The sequence below is a fragment of the Oncorhynchus gorbuscha genome, linkage group LG24 (genome assembly GCF_021184085.1).
Source record: "Oncorhynchus gorbuscha isolate QuinsamMale2020 ecotype Even-year linkage group LG24, OgorEven_v1.0, whole genome shotgun sequence".
Lineage (NCBI taxonomy): Eukaryota > Metazoa > Chordata > Actinopteri > Salmoniformes > Salmonidae > Oncorhynchus > Oncorhynchus gorbuscha.
Genome location: NC_060196.1, coordinates 56,478,059 through 56,493,647, shown reverse-complemented (window position 1 = coordinate 56,493,647; position 15,589 = coordinate 56,478,059). Strand labels below are relative to the sequence as shown.

General features: G+C 40.7%; 1 protein-coding gene and 1 pseudogene across 1 annotated transcript; one reads left to right on the top strand and one right to left on the bottom strand.

The window, feature by feature from the left end:
• The first annotated feature begins 6,487 nt into the window (after positions 1–6,487).
• LOC124012374 (c-Myc-binding protein-like) lies at positions 6,488–9,600 on the top strand. Its single transcript, XM_046325921.1, has 5 exons — positions 6,488–6,802; positions 7,152–7,224; positions 8,284–8,332; positions 9,003–9,132; positions 9,330–9,600. Exons 1-5 carry the CDS (start codon positions 6,788–6,790, stop codon positions 9,372–9,374), a joined length of 312 nt encoding a protein of 103 aa, XP_046181877.1. The 5' UTR covers positions 6,488–6,787; the 3' UTR covers positions 9,375–9,600.
• Positions 9,601–11,037: 1,437 nt separating this feature from the next.
• On the bottom strand, positions 11,038–13,618 carry LOC124012373 (annotated as a pseudogene).
• Between the last annotated feature and the right edge of the window lie 1,971 nt (positions 13,619–15,589).

Here is a 15,589-nt window from a genome sequence, read left to right as displayed (position 1 = left end):
CGTAAAATCCCGCCCAAAAAAAGGCACTCCTCGCTCTACTGCTGAAGCATAGGTAACAGGAAACTCATCACTATGAGACAGTAAGTCATCATTATAAGACAGTAAGTCATCATTACCAGACAGTAAGTCATTATTATGAGACAGTAAGTAATAGTTATGAGACAGTAAGTCATTATTATGAGATAGTAAGTCATTATTATGAAACAGTAAGTAATAGTTATGAGACAGTAAGTCATTATTATGAGATAGTAAGTCATTATTATGAGACAGTAAGTAATAGTTATGAGACAGTAAGTCATCATTATGAAACAGTAAGTAATAGTTATGAGACAGTAAGTCATCATTATGAGACAGTAAGTAATAGTTATGAGACAGTAAGTCATCATTATAAGACAGTAACTCATCATTACTAGACAGTAAGTCATCATTATGAGACAGTAAGTCATCATTATGAGACAGTAAGTCATCATTACCAGACAGTAAGTAATAGTTATGAGACAGTAAGTCATCATTATGAGACAGTAAGTCATCATTACCAGACAGTAAGTCATCATTATGAGACAGTAAGTCATTATTATGAGACAGTAAGTCATCATTACCAGACAGTAAGTAATAGTTATGAGACAGTAAGTCATCATTATGAGACAGTAAGTCATCATTACCAGACAGTAAGTCATTATTATGAGACAGTAAGTCATCATTATAAGACAGTAACTCATCATTACCAGACAGTAAGTAATAGTTATGAGACAGTAAGTCATCATTATGAGACAGTAAGTCATCATTATGAGACAGTAAGTCATCATTATGAGACAGTAAGTCATCATTATGAGACAGTAAGTCATCATTATGAGACAGTAAGTCATTATTATGAGACAGTAAGTCATTATTATGAGACAGTAAGTCATCATTATGAGACAGTAACTCATCATTACCTGACAGTAAGTAATAGTTATGAGACAGTAAGTCATCATTATGAGACAGTAAGTCATCATTATGAGACAGTAAGTCATCATTATGAGATACAGATTGCCTAAACATATTATTTGAATCCAATGTGCTCTTTGCATCAGGCCCTCCTCAACTTTCAAGGATAACCTTATGTATATCCTATAGTCAATCGGGCTTCCATTGGTAAATGCACATTTCACAGACAAACAAAACTTTACTGAGCTTTTCGTTAACTTTTTCGTAAAAACTGACCATCCTACCGATCCTTGACTTCGGCGATGTCATCTATAAAATAGCCTCCAACACTCTACTCAGCAAACTGGATGTAGTCTATCACAGTGCCATCTGTTTTGCCACCAAAGCCCCATACACTACTCACCACTGCGACCTATATGCTCTCGATGGCTGGCCCTCGCTTCGTACTCGTCGCCAAACCCACTGGCTACAGGTTATCTACAAGTTTCTGCTAGGTAAAGCCCCACCCTATCTCAGCTCGCTGGTCACCATAGCAGCACCCACTCGTAGCACACGCTCCAGCAGGTATATCTCACTGGTCACCCCCAAAGCCAATTCCTCCTTTGGTCGTCTTTCCTTCCAGTTCTCTGCTGCCACTGACTGGAACGAACTGCAAAAATCACTGAAGCTGGAGATTCCCATCTCCCTCACTAGCTTTAAGAACCAGCTGTCAGAGCAGCTCACAGATCACTGCACCTGTTCATAGCCCATCTGTATACAGCCCATCTATCTACCTCATCCCCATACTGTATTTATTTATTTTGCTCCTTTTGCACCACAGTATCTCTACTTGCACATCTACCATTCCATGGCCTATTTATTGCCTTAACTCCCTTATTTGACCTAATTTGCACTCACTTTATATAGACTTTGTTTTATTTTTTTCTACTGTATTATTGACTATGTTTTGTTAATTCCATGTGTAACTCTGTGTTGTTGTATGTGTCGAACTGCTATGCTTTATCTTGGCCAAGTCGCAATTGCAAATGAGAACTTGTTCTCAACAAGCTTACCTGGTTAAATAAAGGTGAAAAACGTTGTGTTGTCATTCATTCAGACTCAATTAGGGTTCCTTACCGATTTACTCACCAGATTACATTCTCTGCGGTCACAAGAAACTGCTGGTCCCTGAGAAACTCTAGCAAGCAAGATATCACCCCCTCCCCCCCCCAAAAAAATGTACCTCCCATTTTCCACCACTCCAAACTGCAGGTCTGGGGTTGATTAGAGATTTACGTTCAATACGATGTGGCTCCATCCTGCCACTACTCATTAGGCATGACAAAATGTATGAGCACATGTGGAGTATTAACAAGACCTTGTGTCACATACATATTTCAACCTAGTTATCTTGATAGTTTACCCTGTACTGTTAAAAAGCTTGTGGATATGCCTCAGGGGAGTTCTATAATGCTTCAATTATTTAAATAATGGGGGGGGGGATCACATTATGCAATGAAATAATGAAACATCCTCTATGGTTGATATCAACCACCTGACCTAATCATTCCCAACATCAGAAGATCTACCTGAGGGACAACAACGCATGGCTCATTAATTTTGAACATCTTAAAAGTAAGCTTTTTGAAATCTAACATTTAACCAGACAAGACAGTTAAGAACACATTCTTATTTACAATGACGGCCTACACCCCGCCCTATTGGACTTCCAATCACAGCCGGTTGTGATACAGTCTGGATTCGAACCAGGGTGTCTGTAGTGACGCCTCAAGCACTGAGATGCAGTGCCTTAGACTGCTGCGCCACTCGGGAGTCCCATATGTAACAGTATAACTTTCGCCCATCCCCTCACCCCTTGAACCAGGGACCCTCTGCACACAAAGACAACTGACACCCACGAAGCATCGTTACCAATCGCTCCACAAAAGCCGCGGCCTTTGTAGAGCAAGGGGAACCACTACTTCAAGGTCTAAGAGCGAGTGAGATCAACAATTGAAACGCTATTAGCGTGTACCACCGCTAACTAGCTAGCCATTTCACATCGGTTACACATACATGTACAGTCAAAGTCGGAAGTTTACATACACTTAGGTTGGAGTCATTAAAACTAGTTTTTCAACCACTCCACAAATGTCTTTTTAAGAAACTATAGTTTTGGAAAGTCAGTTAGGACATCTAATTTGTGCATGACACAAGTCATTTTTCCAACAATTGTTTACAGACAGATTATTTCACTTATAATTCACTGTGTCACAATTCCAGTGGGTCAGAAGTTTACATACACTATGTTTACTGTGTCTTTAAACAGCTTGGAAAATTCCAGAATATAATGTCATGGCTTTAGAAGCTTCTGATAGGCTAATTGACATCATGTGAGTCAATTGGAGGTGTACCTGTGGATGTATTTCAATGCCTACCTTCAAACTCAGTGCCTCTTTGCTTGACATCATAGGAAAATCAAAAGAAATTAGCCAAGACCTCAGAAACAAAATTGTAGAACTCCACAAGTCTGGTTCATCCTTGGGAGCAATTTCCAAACACCTGAAGGTACCACGTTCATCTGTGCAAACAATACTACGCAAGTATAAACACCATGGGATCACGCAGCCGTCATACCACTCAGGAAGGAGATGCTTTCTGTCTCCTAGGAGATGAGTGCAAATCAGTCCCAGAACAACAGCAAATGACCTTGTGAAGATGCTAGAGGAAACAGGTACAAAACTATCTACCTATCCACAGTAAAAACGAGTCCCATATTGACATAACCTGAAAGGCCGCTCAGCATGGAAGAAGCCACTGCTCCAAAACCACAATAAAAAAGCCAGACTATGGTTTACAACTGCACATGGGGACAAATATCGTACTTTTTGGAGAAATGTCCTCTGGTCTGATGAAACAAAAAGAACACCATCCCAACAGTGAAGCACACGGGTGGCAGTATCCTATTGTGTGGGTGCTTTGCTGCAGGAGGGACTGGTGCACTTCACAAAATAGATGGCATCATGAGGAAAGAAAATTACGTGGATATATTGAAGCAACATCTCAAGACATCAGTCAGGAAGTTAAAGCTTGGTTGCAAATGGTTCTTCCAAATGGACAATGACCCCAAGCATACTTCCAAATTTGTAGTAAAATTGCTTAAGGACAACAAAGTCAAGGTATTGGAGTGGCCATTACAAAGCCCTGACCTCAATCCCATAGAACATTTGTGGGCAGAACTGAAAAAGAGTGTGTGAGCAAGGAGGCCAACAAACTTGACTCAGTTACACTAGCTCTGTCAGGAGGAATGGGCCAAAATTCACCCAACTTATTGTGGGAAGCTTGTGGAAGGCTACCCGAAATGTTTGACCCAAGTTAAACAATTTAAAGGCAATGCTACCAAATACTAATTGATTGTATGTAATCTTCTGACCCACTGAGAATGTGATGAAAGAAATAAAAGCTGAAATAAATAATTCTCTCTACTATTATTCTGACATTTCACATTCTTAAAATAAAGTGGTGATCCTAACTGACCTAAAACATGGAATTTTTACTAAGATTAAATGTCAGGAATTGTGAAAAACTGAGTTTAAATGTATTTAGCTAAGGTATATGTAAACTTCTGACTTCAACTGTACATAGAGTAAGGTCACCAATGTTGAGACAAAGTCACGGGTAGAGTAACACTAGCTAGGTTTCCATCTGATTGGTGACAGATTTTCATGTGAATATTCTAAAATCTGCATTAAGAAAATATTGACTGTTTCCCACCAGTGGTGTGTTCCCACCAAATTGACTTTCTGAAGATAAAAATCTGTGAGTGATGACATAGTGCACACAAAATGTACCTTTTCACTTAAGTTTTCACATAAAGAATAATAATCTAAAGTTAAATTTGTTTCCATCACATTTTCAAATTAATAGTTTCGTCACAAAAACGGTTGTGTTAAAAAGCAAATGTGCCCACTTTGGTCTTGGCACGTGTTCTCTAGCCAAGATACAGTACAGGTAGGCTGTGGGGGTAGATTTACTTCAATATTCTGATTATTATATCAATATTTGCGCATAAAGGCATTTCCACTGGCATAATTAATCTTACCGACACAAAAAGATCCCACCATGTTCACTGAAAAAAATGATCTGTTGGCATTTGTAAAATTGTATCGTAACTTCCCGTTTCCATTACTGTCATCCATTACTGTCATCCATCACTGTCATCGCTGTCATTTTTTATATGGTATGTCTTTACTCGCATAAAAACTGTGGATGGAAACTTAATTTTTATCTAGGTTTCCATCGAATTAATGACAGATTTTCATGCAAATATGATAAAATATGCAACAACAAAAAATACAAGTGAAATGGGTTTCCATTTCCATTTCAACTCTTCTGATGGTTTTGTCATAAAGAATGTTGCGTTATATAGCGAACGAACCCACTCGGATATTGATTGGCATTTGCTCTCTCGTCAACACCTCGCAGATACACAGCTGGTATAGCCTTGCAGGATTTACCGCCCCCATCTAACGTCAACCAATCATGTCAATGCGGAGCTATACGGTGCCCGTCACAGAATGTAAGAGGCCATGATATACAGAGCTTGATTTGGCCACTGCGTGTCTCTGGCAGATTCGCAATTGCGTCACACCCGCTACGCGAAGCCTCCGACCACATTTTCGGATCAAGCATAAATTTGCTTTGTCTATTGTGCTCCAACTATCCAGGTAGTATTCCACAAGATGTCGCCAAACGAGACCCTGTTCTTGGAGAGCACCAACAAAATCTACAATGTAGACATCTCCAGTAGCTCTTTCGTCAATTTCCAAATCTGGGGTTTGCCTGGTCAAGTGGACTATGAGATGATCTTCAGGGGTACGGGGGCTTTGATCGTGTCGTTGATGCTCAAGTGAGACTATTAGGACAGTTAGATGTTGCACTACCCATGGCAAACATTGAGAAGGCTATACAGCCTACAGTTTCAGATGTTTATGTCGTTCAAAATAGGTGACTCTGCTTCGAGGGGTTTGTCTTTGTTACTTTTTTGACTGGACCAGGGCCTGGTCAAGAGTAGTTCACTATATAGGGCATGGGTGGACAACTCCAGTCCCTGAGGGCCTGATTGGTGTCACACTGTTTCTCCATCCCTAACAAACACAGCTGATTAATCAAATTGTATTCTAAACTGAAGATCATGATTAGGTGATTATTAGAGTCAGGTGTGTTGTCTGAGGCTGGGTTGAAAAACTGTGACACCAATCAGGACCTCGAGGACTGGAATTGCCCATCCGATATAGGGGATAGGGCGCTGTTTAGCACTAACCCTAATCACACTACTAACATTATGCCTAAAATTAAATTAAGACCTAAAAGCACATTTTTGTTTTCATACATTTTTTCGATTTAGGATTATTATTGTTTTTTTTAAAACTTTGTGGCTGTGACGAGCGTCAATTTGTCTGTTTCGTCTCATTTCCGCCATGAACTGTATTTTCCCCGTTCCCTCAATCTCATTGGTGCTCCAGGCAAACGCTGTTTCACTACATGGCCAAGAGATGGCGCCAGATATACAACTAGGGGGGGTTTGCCTTTTACACAAGTAGCTCAGTTTCAGTTTCATTTATTGAATTGCAAATAGTGAAGTAACCGACAGCGTATAGAAAAGTCCATCTTCATATTAGAACATCATCAATCATTGACGTTTTTATCCCATAATTCACAGTTCAGATAATTGTTTTGTTGTCGTTGTAGCAACCGCACCACTGTGGGGAGGAATTGCTTTGTTTGCAGTCTGGCTCTGGGTCTTGTCGGCTGTTGCGTTGATTAGCTAGCTCGTTTACAAACCTTTAATCATCCCAACGCTACATATCTGTTCGCAATAATGGCCCATTACAGAGTAAGTATACGAAACTGTTCTTCAATGAACAGTGGTTTGAAGATATTTCTTTCATGTCCTATGTTTTCACGTGTTACTTTGTAAACTAAGTTTAGCTAACTAACTGCATTCATTGATTACTTTGTATCTAGGGTAGCTCTCCTTTATTGGAATCAGCTGTGTGGTTGTGCTAGTTAAACTATTTGTTTTCAAAGTTTATGGTCAATCAGGCATATATATATATATATATATATTTATTTATTCTGCTTACCTGCCTGGAAACTTTCAAAAGAAACTGAAGTAGAGTTATCTAGCTACAGCTTTAAATAGCCTATGCTTTTGATTCTTCTCATCATTGTTGATTTCACAGGCTTCAGAGTCCAAGAGAGAACAATTTCGAAGGTATCTAGAAAAAGCTGGAGTTCTTGACAGTCTCACCAATGGTAGGCCTCTTTCAGAAATTGAAGAACATTACTGGCAACGTTTCTTTTAATATGCATAAAGTCTAAAGTTTCTCATGCGGTATACTTTGATTTTGGGAATAAATGTTCATCATTTTGATTCCAAATCCGAACCACTTGCATAGTCTATAGCAGGGGTGTCAAACATAGGCAAAGGGTGTCCAATATGGGCCACATGTGAATTTGTGTTACAAAAGAACTCAATACACTTTAACATTTTAGATTTACATTTTAGTCATTTAGCATAACATCTTATCCAGATCAACTTATAGGAGCAATTAGGGTTAAGTGCCTTGCTCCAGGGCACATCGCCAGATTTGTCGGCTCAGTGATTCGAACCAGTGGCCATTTGGTTACTGGGCAAAATGCTCTTAAAGGGAAACTTTAAAAATGTTCAACGTCATAGGTACTCCAGCACCACCCCAACATCAACATATGTGAAAATGGTAGATTAAGTGTTTACAATGACATCATCGGTGTGTATCAGGAGATTTTTGGACCAATCATTAGTAGGCAATACTAATTGTCTATAAATTAGTTGATGTAATTGAAAAAACATGGATTTCTCATTCATAATCTCCAGCACCACCTCAACATTAACATAAGTGAAAATAGTGTAGTTCTATGTTTTGTAGTAAAAAAAAGACAATGAAGTAGACATTAAAAATGCTTTCCCTTTAACGGCGAGGCTACCTATCGCCCATGACAAAAATACACCAAGTAACAAATTGAAACGGTGTATACATTTTAATATACCTAAAGTCATACCGTTTCTTGACTTCGTTCAGCTTGCTGTAATCACCGAAATGAAAACTAGACAGTCTGGGCGCATCGAATACAAACATTGATGATTACTCGTTTTTTTGTGCTATTTTTCACGGTGAGGATGTATAACATGTATTCAGTGAGGCCCTTATGGGACCTTGTTGAAGAACGAATGTGGCCCCCAGGGGCCAAACCTGTTTGACACCCCTGGTCTATAACAACTTTTGACTCGCATATCACAACCAATATCCGTAACAATTGTATTGCTGTTTGCAGTGTTGGTCGCCCTGTACGAGGAGCCAGATAAACCTAATCATGCTTTGGAGTATCCTTTTTGTCTTGGTTTGATTAATATTCCAATATGAAGACAACCATGACCACCGTCTCAACTGATCCCGTTGGTGCAGATGTTGCTTGCTGATTCAGCTAGTCACTCATAGCGTTGGGCAGAGAGAATGCCTGAAATCTGATGAATGCTGCCCCCCTTGTGTGCAAAGCGATCAAGCGTAGACTTTGTGTACGTTACAGTAGCCTCGTCTAAAATTGTAGTTGTTCATGTGATGTCTTTTTAAAGGCTCTTTTTCTTATTGGTCTATTCGCTAATTTACCGCCTGGTGATGTCACCAGGCAGGCCAAAACTCCACCCCACCAAAACAGGCTGAAATCTCAGGTGGCCTTTTCAAACCGCTCTTACACTAAAAGGGCATTATCATTATTCTCATTTCACAGCATTATGCCAATCTCATAGTGTGGAAATATGTAAAACATAGGAAAATCACATTTTTGACTGCACTGGGCCTTTTTTCAAAGAGTTTATGGTGTACAGTGGCTGGCCGGAGTGGTGGTGCTCTGGTGATATGGGTTCAAACCCTGATTTACACCACTTTCCATTCTATGCACCAGCAGCTCTCCTCTCCCTCCATCTCAATCACTTCTTGTTCAAGGTAGCTATCATCAACAACAACAAGTTTAGACTAGCCTTCACCTAACCCCAGCTTTCTAAAGCATCACCTTGGTGTGGCTGGTGCTGAGCCAGGAGACACGGAGGCCCTCCGTCTGGAGCTAACTGAGCTACAGCAGAAGTGGGATCTGCTCATGGAGGAAAACAAAGACCTCAGAAACAGGGTCAGAGAGAATTGAATTTTTCTCCTAAATTCAAGGCTTTGTTTCCTGGACCCAGATTAAGTTTAGATTCCCCATTGATTTTTTGTTGCCCAGAACTAGGCTTAATCTGTATCCGGGGAAACCACTCCTAAATACCCCAAAAATATCTAATCCCGGTACATTGCAAATACCAGACTTTTCTCTACCTTGTTTTACAGCTTCTGCAGTATGAACCAGCACCCGAGGATGGAGCAGCAGAATAGCGGAGTTGGTTGAATTGTTCTTTTTGTCCACTGTTTTGAGAGACAGGCACTTTTTTTTTGTTATTTCTTAGTAGTATAATGACACTATACCCAAGGATGGAAAAACTGTTAATTGCAAAAGCAACGTATTTTTGTTGAGTATTTTCTGTGCACAGGCACTTGTTCAATCTAAAGCGTCAACTGTTTCTCTCCAATTTTCAAGTCAATAAATACTATTTTCAGCAAATATTCTTCATGCAAAGTTATTGTGTTGATGTATCTTTAGATGGAATTCCCAACTGATCCTTGCCTATTCATTTAAATGCCACACACACAGGGTCACCGTGGCAACAGGCCTACTACTTCTGGTCCAGTATAGGCTTAGCGTTCAAAGCCAATTTTCTTGCCTCTTGCTGTTTGGATTTATAATTGTATATCTCTGTAAACTCTGTTAAAATATCATCTCATTAGTAATTCAAGAATAGTAGCATTTTATTTTATCAAGTAAAATTATTATACAATTGTGAATATACAAATCAATGTATGATGTAGTGTTTAGTAAAAAAATATAAGCAATAGGCCTGTTCAAAATCAGTCCCAATCAAAATGTATAATTTATATTGTCAAATGATTAGTGGGCTTTGTGCCACAATATCAACGCTTTTTCAGAATGGAGGACATCTGCAGTATCCCGACCTGAAAGAAAACAGAACAAGTTGAAAATATTATGTAACTGGTTTAGCCAAAGACTACATTGTTGTAGTAATTCAATTATAGTTGAACTGAAATAAGCTGTTGCTTTGTTATTCATTGGATAGTTTAAATAAAGTTGGCCCGTAGCCTATATCATGAGTAAAGAAACTGTCAATTGGGCTGATACTCAAATAGATTATGTCACTGGGAAAATGTCCTCTGATTAGATTGGTAGCTAGTGAACTCCAGCCACCAATTTAAATTGTAAAGTCAAATTCACTTGGTTATTGTGCTTTTTAAAAGTACAATACCTTAAATACAATATTGAGGAAATAATGCTTTGAAACTTTTTCCTTGTTAACACATTCTCTCCAATGAATATCATTGAGTTTTGTGTTACGTAATTGCGAATTACAGCCTAAAGGATATAGATTTTCTCATTCTGCTTTCCATTGCTCTTGGTTCATTGCTGTAAGCCTTGCATTTAAATGCATGCAATGCAATGAAAGTCCTTCGAACTAAAACAGACCTCTGTCAACAATGTCTGTCTTTTTTATCTAGATTTACTAAGTGTTTTCCTTTGCAAAATTCTGCTTTGCTTTTTGTCTTCTGAAAATAACAGGTGCAAACTTGGTGCATAAAAACAGACTCTGACAAAATGCATTGTGGCCTGGGCCCAGAGCAGTTTATCTTAACGGTAATACTGTGTACTCAACTTCACTGACAGAAAAACATCACTGTCTCAAGAACTGCAATTCTATGGAATAATATCATTTCTTGGGCTACACTTCAGGGCCCACTTAGCTAACACTGTAACAGTTTACCCTGAAGCATAGCCTATTTTTTTATTTAGTTAACCTTTAATTAATTAGGCAAGTTAAGAAAAAATTCTTATTTACAGTGATGGCCTACCCCAGCCAAACCTTCCCCTAAACCGGACAACGCTGGGCCAATTGTGCGCCACCCTATGGGACTCCCAATCACGGCTTGTGATACAGCGTGGAATTGAACCAGGGTCTGTAATGACCGCTGCGCCACTCGGAAGCCCCAACATCGTAACAGTTTCTTGTGACATGATGAGATAAGGTAATAAACCTTAGATCTGCAGGTCGCCTGGAGCTCGCCTGCTGCTGCCGTTACTTGACAGTGACATTCGGCGGTTGGGAGAGCAGACGGGAGGGCTGTTGCCATCGCGGCTGTGCTGAGACACTGAGCTCAGTTCTATTGAGTCTTGGCTCTGGGGCCTGCTGAGTCTCTTGATGTCCGGCTTAGAGAAGGCCCTGGCTCGGCTGGCAGCAAAGCTACAGCGTGGCTTCATGCTTATAGTCCCAGGGAAAGAGTCCCCACTGTCTGAGCCGTTCCCCTCCACCACAGTGGAACAGTTCCAGGGGGCACTTACCCTCCGTGGTTTTCTTGCAATGACCGAAAGGGTCGGGCATGAGGAGGCATCCATCAAGGGTAGCACGGGTAGGGTGGGGTACTCGGAGCCCCGTGACCCTGTGAAGTCCATGTGGTGGGTGAGAGGTTCTACATGGTGGGGAAGAGGATGCACGACAAGATTCTCTGGCTCATCCTTCTTGTCCACAAGGGCAGAGTGTGTCGTCTCACAGTTGATGTTCTTTGAGTTGCTGTTGTGCTCAGGACTTGGCACTGCCTCCTTACTGGCTGTATCGTGACTGTCTGTACATGGCTTGACACCAGGGTCCACCTGAATAGGAACAAAGGCAGAGGAGGCATTGAGGAGGGAATGCGTCGGTCCGTTGCCCTGTTTCTCTATCAGGAGTGTGTACCCACTGGGTCCGCTATGGATAACAGGCCTGCAGCCCCCAGAGGTTCCCCCCATGTTAACTTGTTTGACGTCAGAGTTTCTTTTGGATTTGCTACGGTAGTAGTCATCCTTCAGGTGTGGGTGGTAGGCCAGGAGGCCCTTCTTAAGCTTCCTGTAGCTCAGGTGCGTGATCTCCAACAGGCTGAGGAAGAGGGAGACGGCAGCGATGCCCTGCATGAACATCATGAAGACAGTCTTTTCCGTGGGCCTGGAGACGAAGCAGTCCACCACATTTGGGCACGGCTCCCTCTCGCACTTAAACAAAGTGTCCAGGTGATGGCCGTAGAGGAGGTACTGGCCCATCATGAAGCCCACCTCCACCACAGAGCGGGTGACGATGTGGGCCACATAGGTCTGTAGCAGGGACCCTCTCAGCGGGGCCTTGTTGAGCTTCCCCAATCCAGCTGTTTCATCTCCCTCTCGATGCGTCTCCGCACCTCGATCAGCTCCACGGCCACTGCCTCCAGCTCCCGACGCAATGCTGCCCTGTTAGTGTGGCGCGTCTTCTCCAGAGCTCGCAGCTGGTAGATGGCATGGCCCATGTAAACCAGAGAGGGTGAGGAGACGAAGATGACCTGCAGCACCCAGTAGCGGATGAGTGAGATGGGGAAGGCTCGGTCGTAGCACACGTTGCGGCACCCTGGCTGTTCGGTGTTGCAGATGAAGTCGGTCTGCTCGTCGTTCCACACGTCCTCTGCAGCGACGCCAAGCACCAGCATCCGGAAGATGAACAGGATGGTCAGCCAGATCTTTCCCACCATGGTGGAGTGGATATGCACTTCCTCCAAGATCCCACCCAGGAAGTTCCAATCTCCCATCTTCACGCGGGTTTTGCTAATTAATGGAGAAAATTACATGTTAAAATGCAGGAAATGGATTGTCAAGATGAAGTGTATGGTGAGGTCAATAATACATGGACAATCAATGTTTATTATAAAGCAGAATTGATGATGACAATGATATAAAAGGGGAAACCTGACATTCCTACATCCATTTTGGGATTTCTAAATTAAGGATATGTACCCATTGATCCTTGAAGAATATAACTTTTATAAATGCCTCATGAGCTTAGTTCAACTGTCGTACCCTGTCAGAACCCAAAATAATAAGCTTGTTTTGCTCCTAATGTTTTTTAAACCAATTAAACGTAAACAAACACTATACAGCCTCAAAATATGGTTAAAACAATAATGTTGATATCATGGATTGCCAGTCCTTGCATTCATAGTTCTGTATGAATTTGAAAGTGGTAAAAAAAAATGTCCAGCCCCATCCCTCAGCGTTTTAATGAAACAGGCGGGAAAAACACATTGTTTCAACTGCTGATTCGTCTCTTTAATAATCATTATATCACTTTCTAATCAAGGACTAATGATAACCACTAGTCCTAATTGAATGATCATTAGGTAATACAATATCAAATGAAATAATTGCCTAGTTACAGAGAAAATGATCACCCCCCAAAAATATGTAAATTATATGAATCAGAATGCAGTGGTCTTTGTGAGTTTAAATCAGGAGGCCTCTGGGGGGAAAAAATAAGTTAAAACTCAATCTAAAATCACACAAGTAAACTTACCTTTCATTGGGGAAATAATATGCACATAAACAGACATTTTAGAACAAAATATTTGGACGTTTGATACAATCCTGTGCTCATTGTCAATCTCTTTATCTTCTTAGTAAACCATAGGATACCCAGCCCAGATCTCCACAGCTGATTAAATGAAAACAAAGCAAAAAGCAGCCCGTTGGCCTGGGTTGGTGAGAACTTTATAGCCTGCCAAGAGAAATCAATTATACTATTAGTTGTCATTTACCTTGCAGCAGTATGAACAGACTGCCGGTGGAGGGGAGCCCTGCAGGTCATCGGGTAATAGGGGACCGCCAAAATATCCAATCGTTTGTCTATTTGTGGCTGCTCTCAGAGGACCTCAAACCCCTGTGACCCTCGGTGGCGCTCTACCCTGTGATGCCTGTAGTGGAATATGATGTGGTCTGTCCGATACACAGACACTGAGCCAGAGCACTGGCTTACCCCCTTTTGGCCCCAGTGGCTCTGAGTGCATCTCTATGGGGAGCCAGCAGTTAAAGTAAAAATCTATTAGGTCAAATATATCTGAAGTGGATTGATATTCCTGCCAGTGGTTACTAAGTGGTGTCTACTTTGGGAATAAGTACAAAACAATTAGGATACTATTCATTCCCATTATTCATCAATCACTGTATTCTCATGTGTCAGAATTGTGTTGCAGAATTACTCAATTTGGAGAATGACAGTTGGATCAAACTCAAATCTCAATAAACTACCGTTGGTAACCAATTGCAGAATGTGTGAATTTCTTGATGTTTCATAGTGAGATGGACTGAATAGGAAAGCTCATTTTCTTTTATTTATCCATGGGCCATGATAAGTTATTCATCATTGATAACCACACACCTTCAATCAATAAACTTTGGCCTTTTGGAATGAACCTTTGAAACCTACAACATATTAAATAATATTCTGTATCAGTTATTAGTAACATATATTATGCAATACATGTTTTCTTTACACATAACTGTAGATTTTTCCTTAGCACTGTTCCCAAACACAGTTTTAACACCACAATACTGGCACAATAGCTGCATTTACACAGACCAATTCAGATTTCCACCCCCCAAAAACTATTGGTCTTTTGACCAATCAAATCACGTCTTTTCCCAATAGTTTGGTAAAAATATCAGAATTTTTTTCTGCTTGTGTAAACGAAGCCATCGCCATGGTGATTTCAAAGCTACAGGTTACAATCCTGTTCAAAAGACACGCTGGAATTGATTGTCTTGTCATCTAATTATCTTGGCTGAAAATAAACTTCACAAAAATTGTCCATATTAGTCCAAATATAATTTATTTGACCTTTGTTCTGATATGCAATGTCAGATTATTGCTAAATCTGTCCACAAGCAGCTGGCTGTTTGGCCCTTCCAATGAAAGGGATATTCAGAGTCATTAAGCAGCTGGCTGTTTGGCCCTTCCAATGAAAGGGATATTCAGAGTCATTAAGCTGTTTGGCCCTTCCAATGAAAAGGATATTCCGAGTCATTAAGCAGCTATATCGCTGAACTCAATAAACCCTGTTCAATAATTGCCTTCAGTTTTTCCTGTAGTTTTGTTAATACTGACCCTTCTGTCATCACTATTGGTCTCTATGCCCTCTGCCATGACCTTGAGCCCAATCAACCTACTATACTACACCTGTACTACTCCATGCCAACATTGGGATTTTAACTTTTATATAATGTTGTTTCCTCTCATTGTAAGAACTGATTGTATGCTAAAATGTGAGTGTAAAAACAAAGCAAATGTTTATAAATGAGGCCTCTGGTTTGAAATACTTCTTGTTGCAATCTCACTGTCATTCCGTGTTCACTTCCTGATTCAAGGGATTCGGGGGCCTAGATTCAGTTGCTCTTCACATATACAAGTCAAAGTGAATGCATGCCATATTCAATTATATGAGAGTCTGGAGTGCTTCCACCATGGTACACTATACTTTTCCATCAGTGCTTTTTCTCCGTACTGGAGATCAATCGGTCATGTCCGATTTTATACATGGATGACTCCCTGTGAATCTAATTAAGTTGACCCCCCCCCCAGCTATTGCATGTTTTTTATTCAATTTACACAAAATCAATAGCTATGGCTTGTTGGAAGGTTAGGGTTGCATCCCAA

What these genes read in the sequence shown, in the direction of transcription:
- LOC124012374 (XM_046325921.1), top strand. An exon ending in AAACCTAATCATGCTTTGGA is followed by an intron (nt 8,333 to 9,002) that starts GTATCCTTTTTG and finishes ACCTAACCCCAG; the next exon opens with CTTTCTAAAGCATCACCTTG. An exon ending in ACAAAGACCTCAGAAACAGG is followed by an intron (nt 9,133 to 9,329) that starts GTCAGAGAGAAT and finishes CTTGTTTTACAG; the next exon opens with CTTCTGCAGTATGAACCAGC.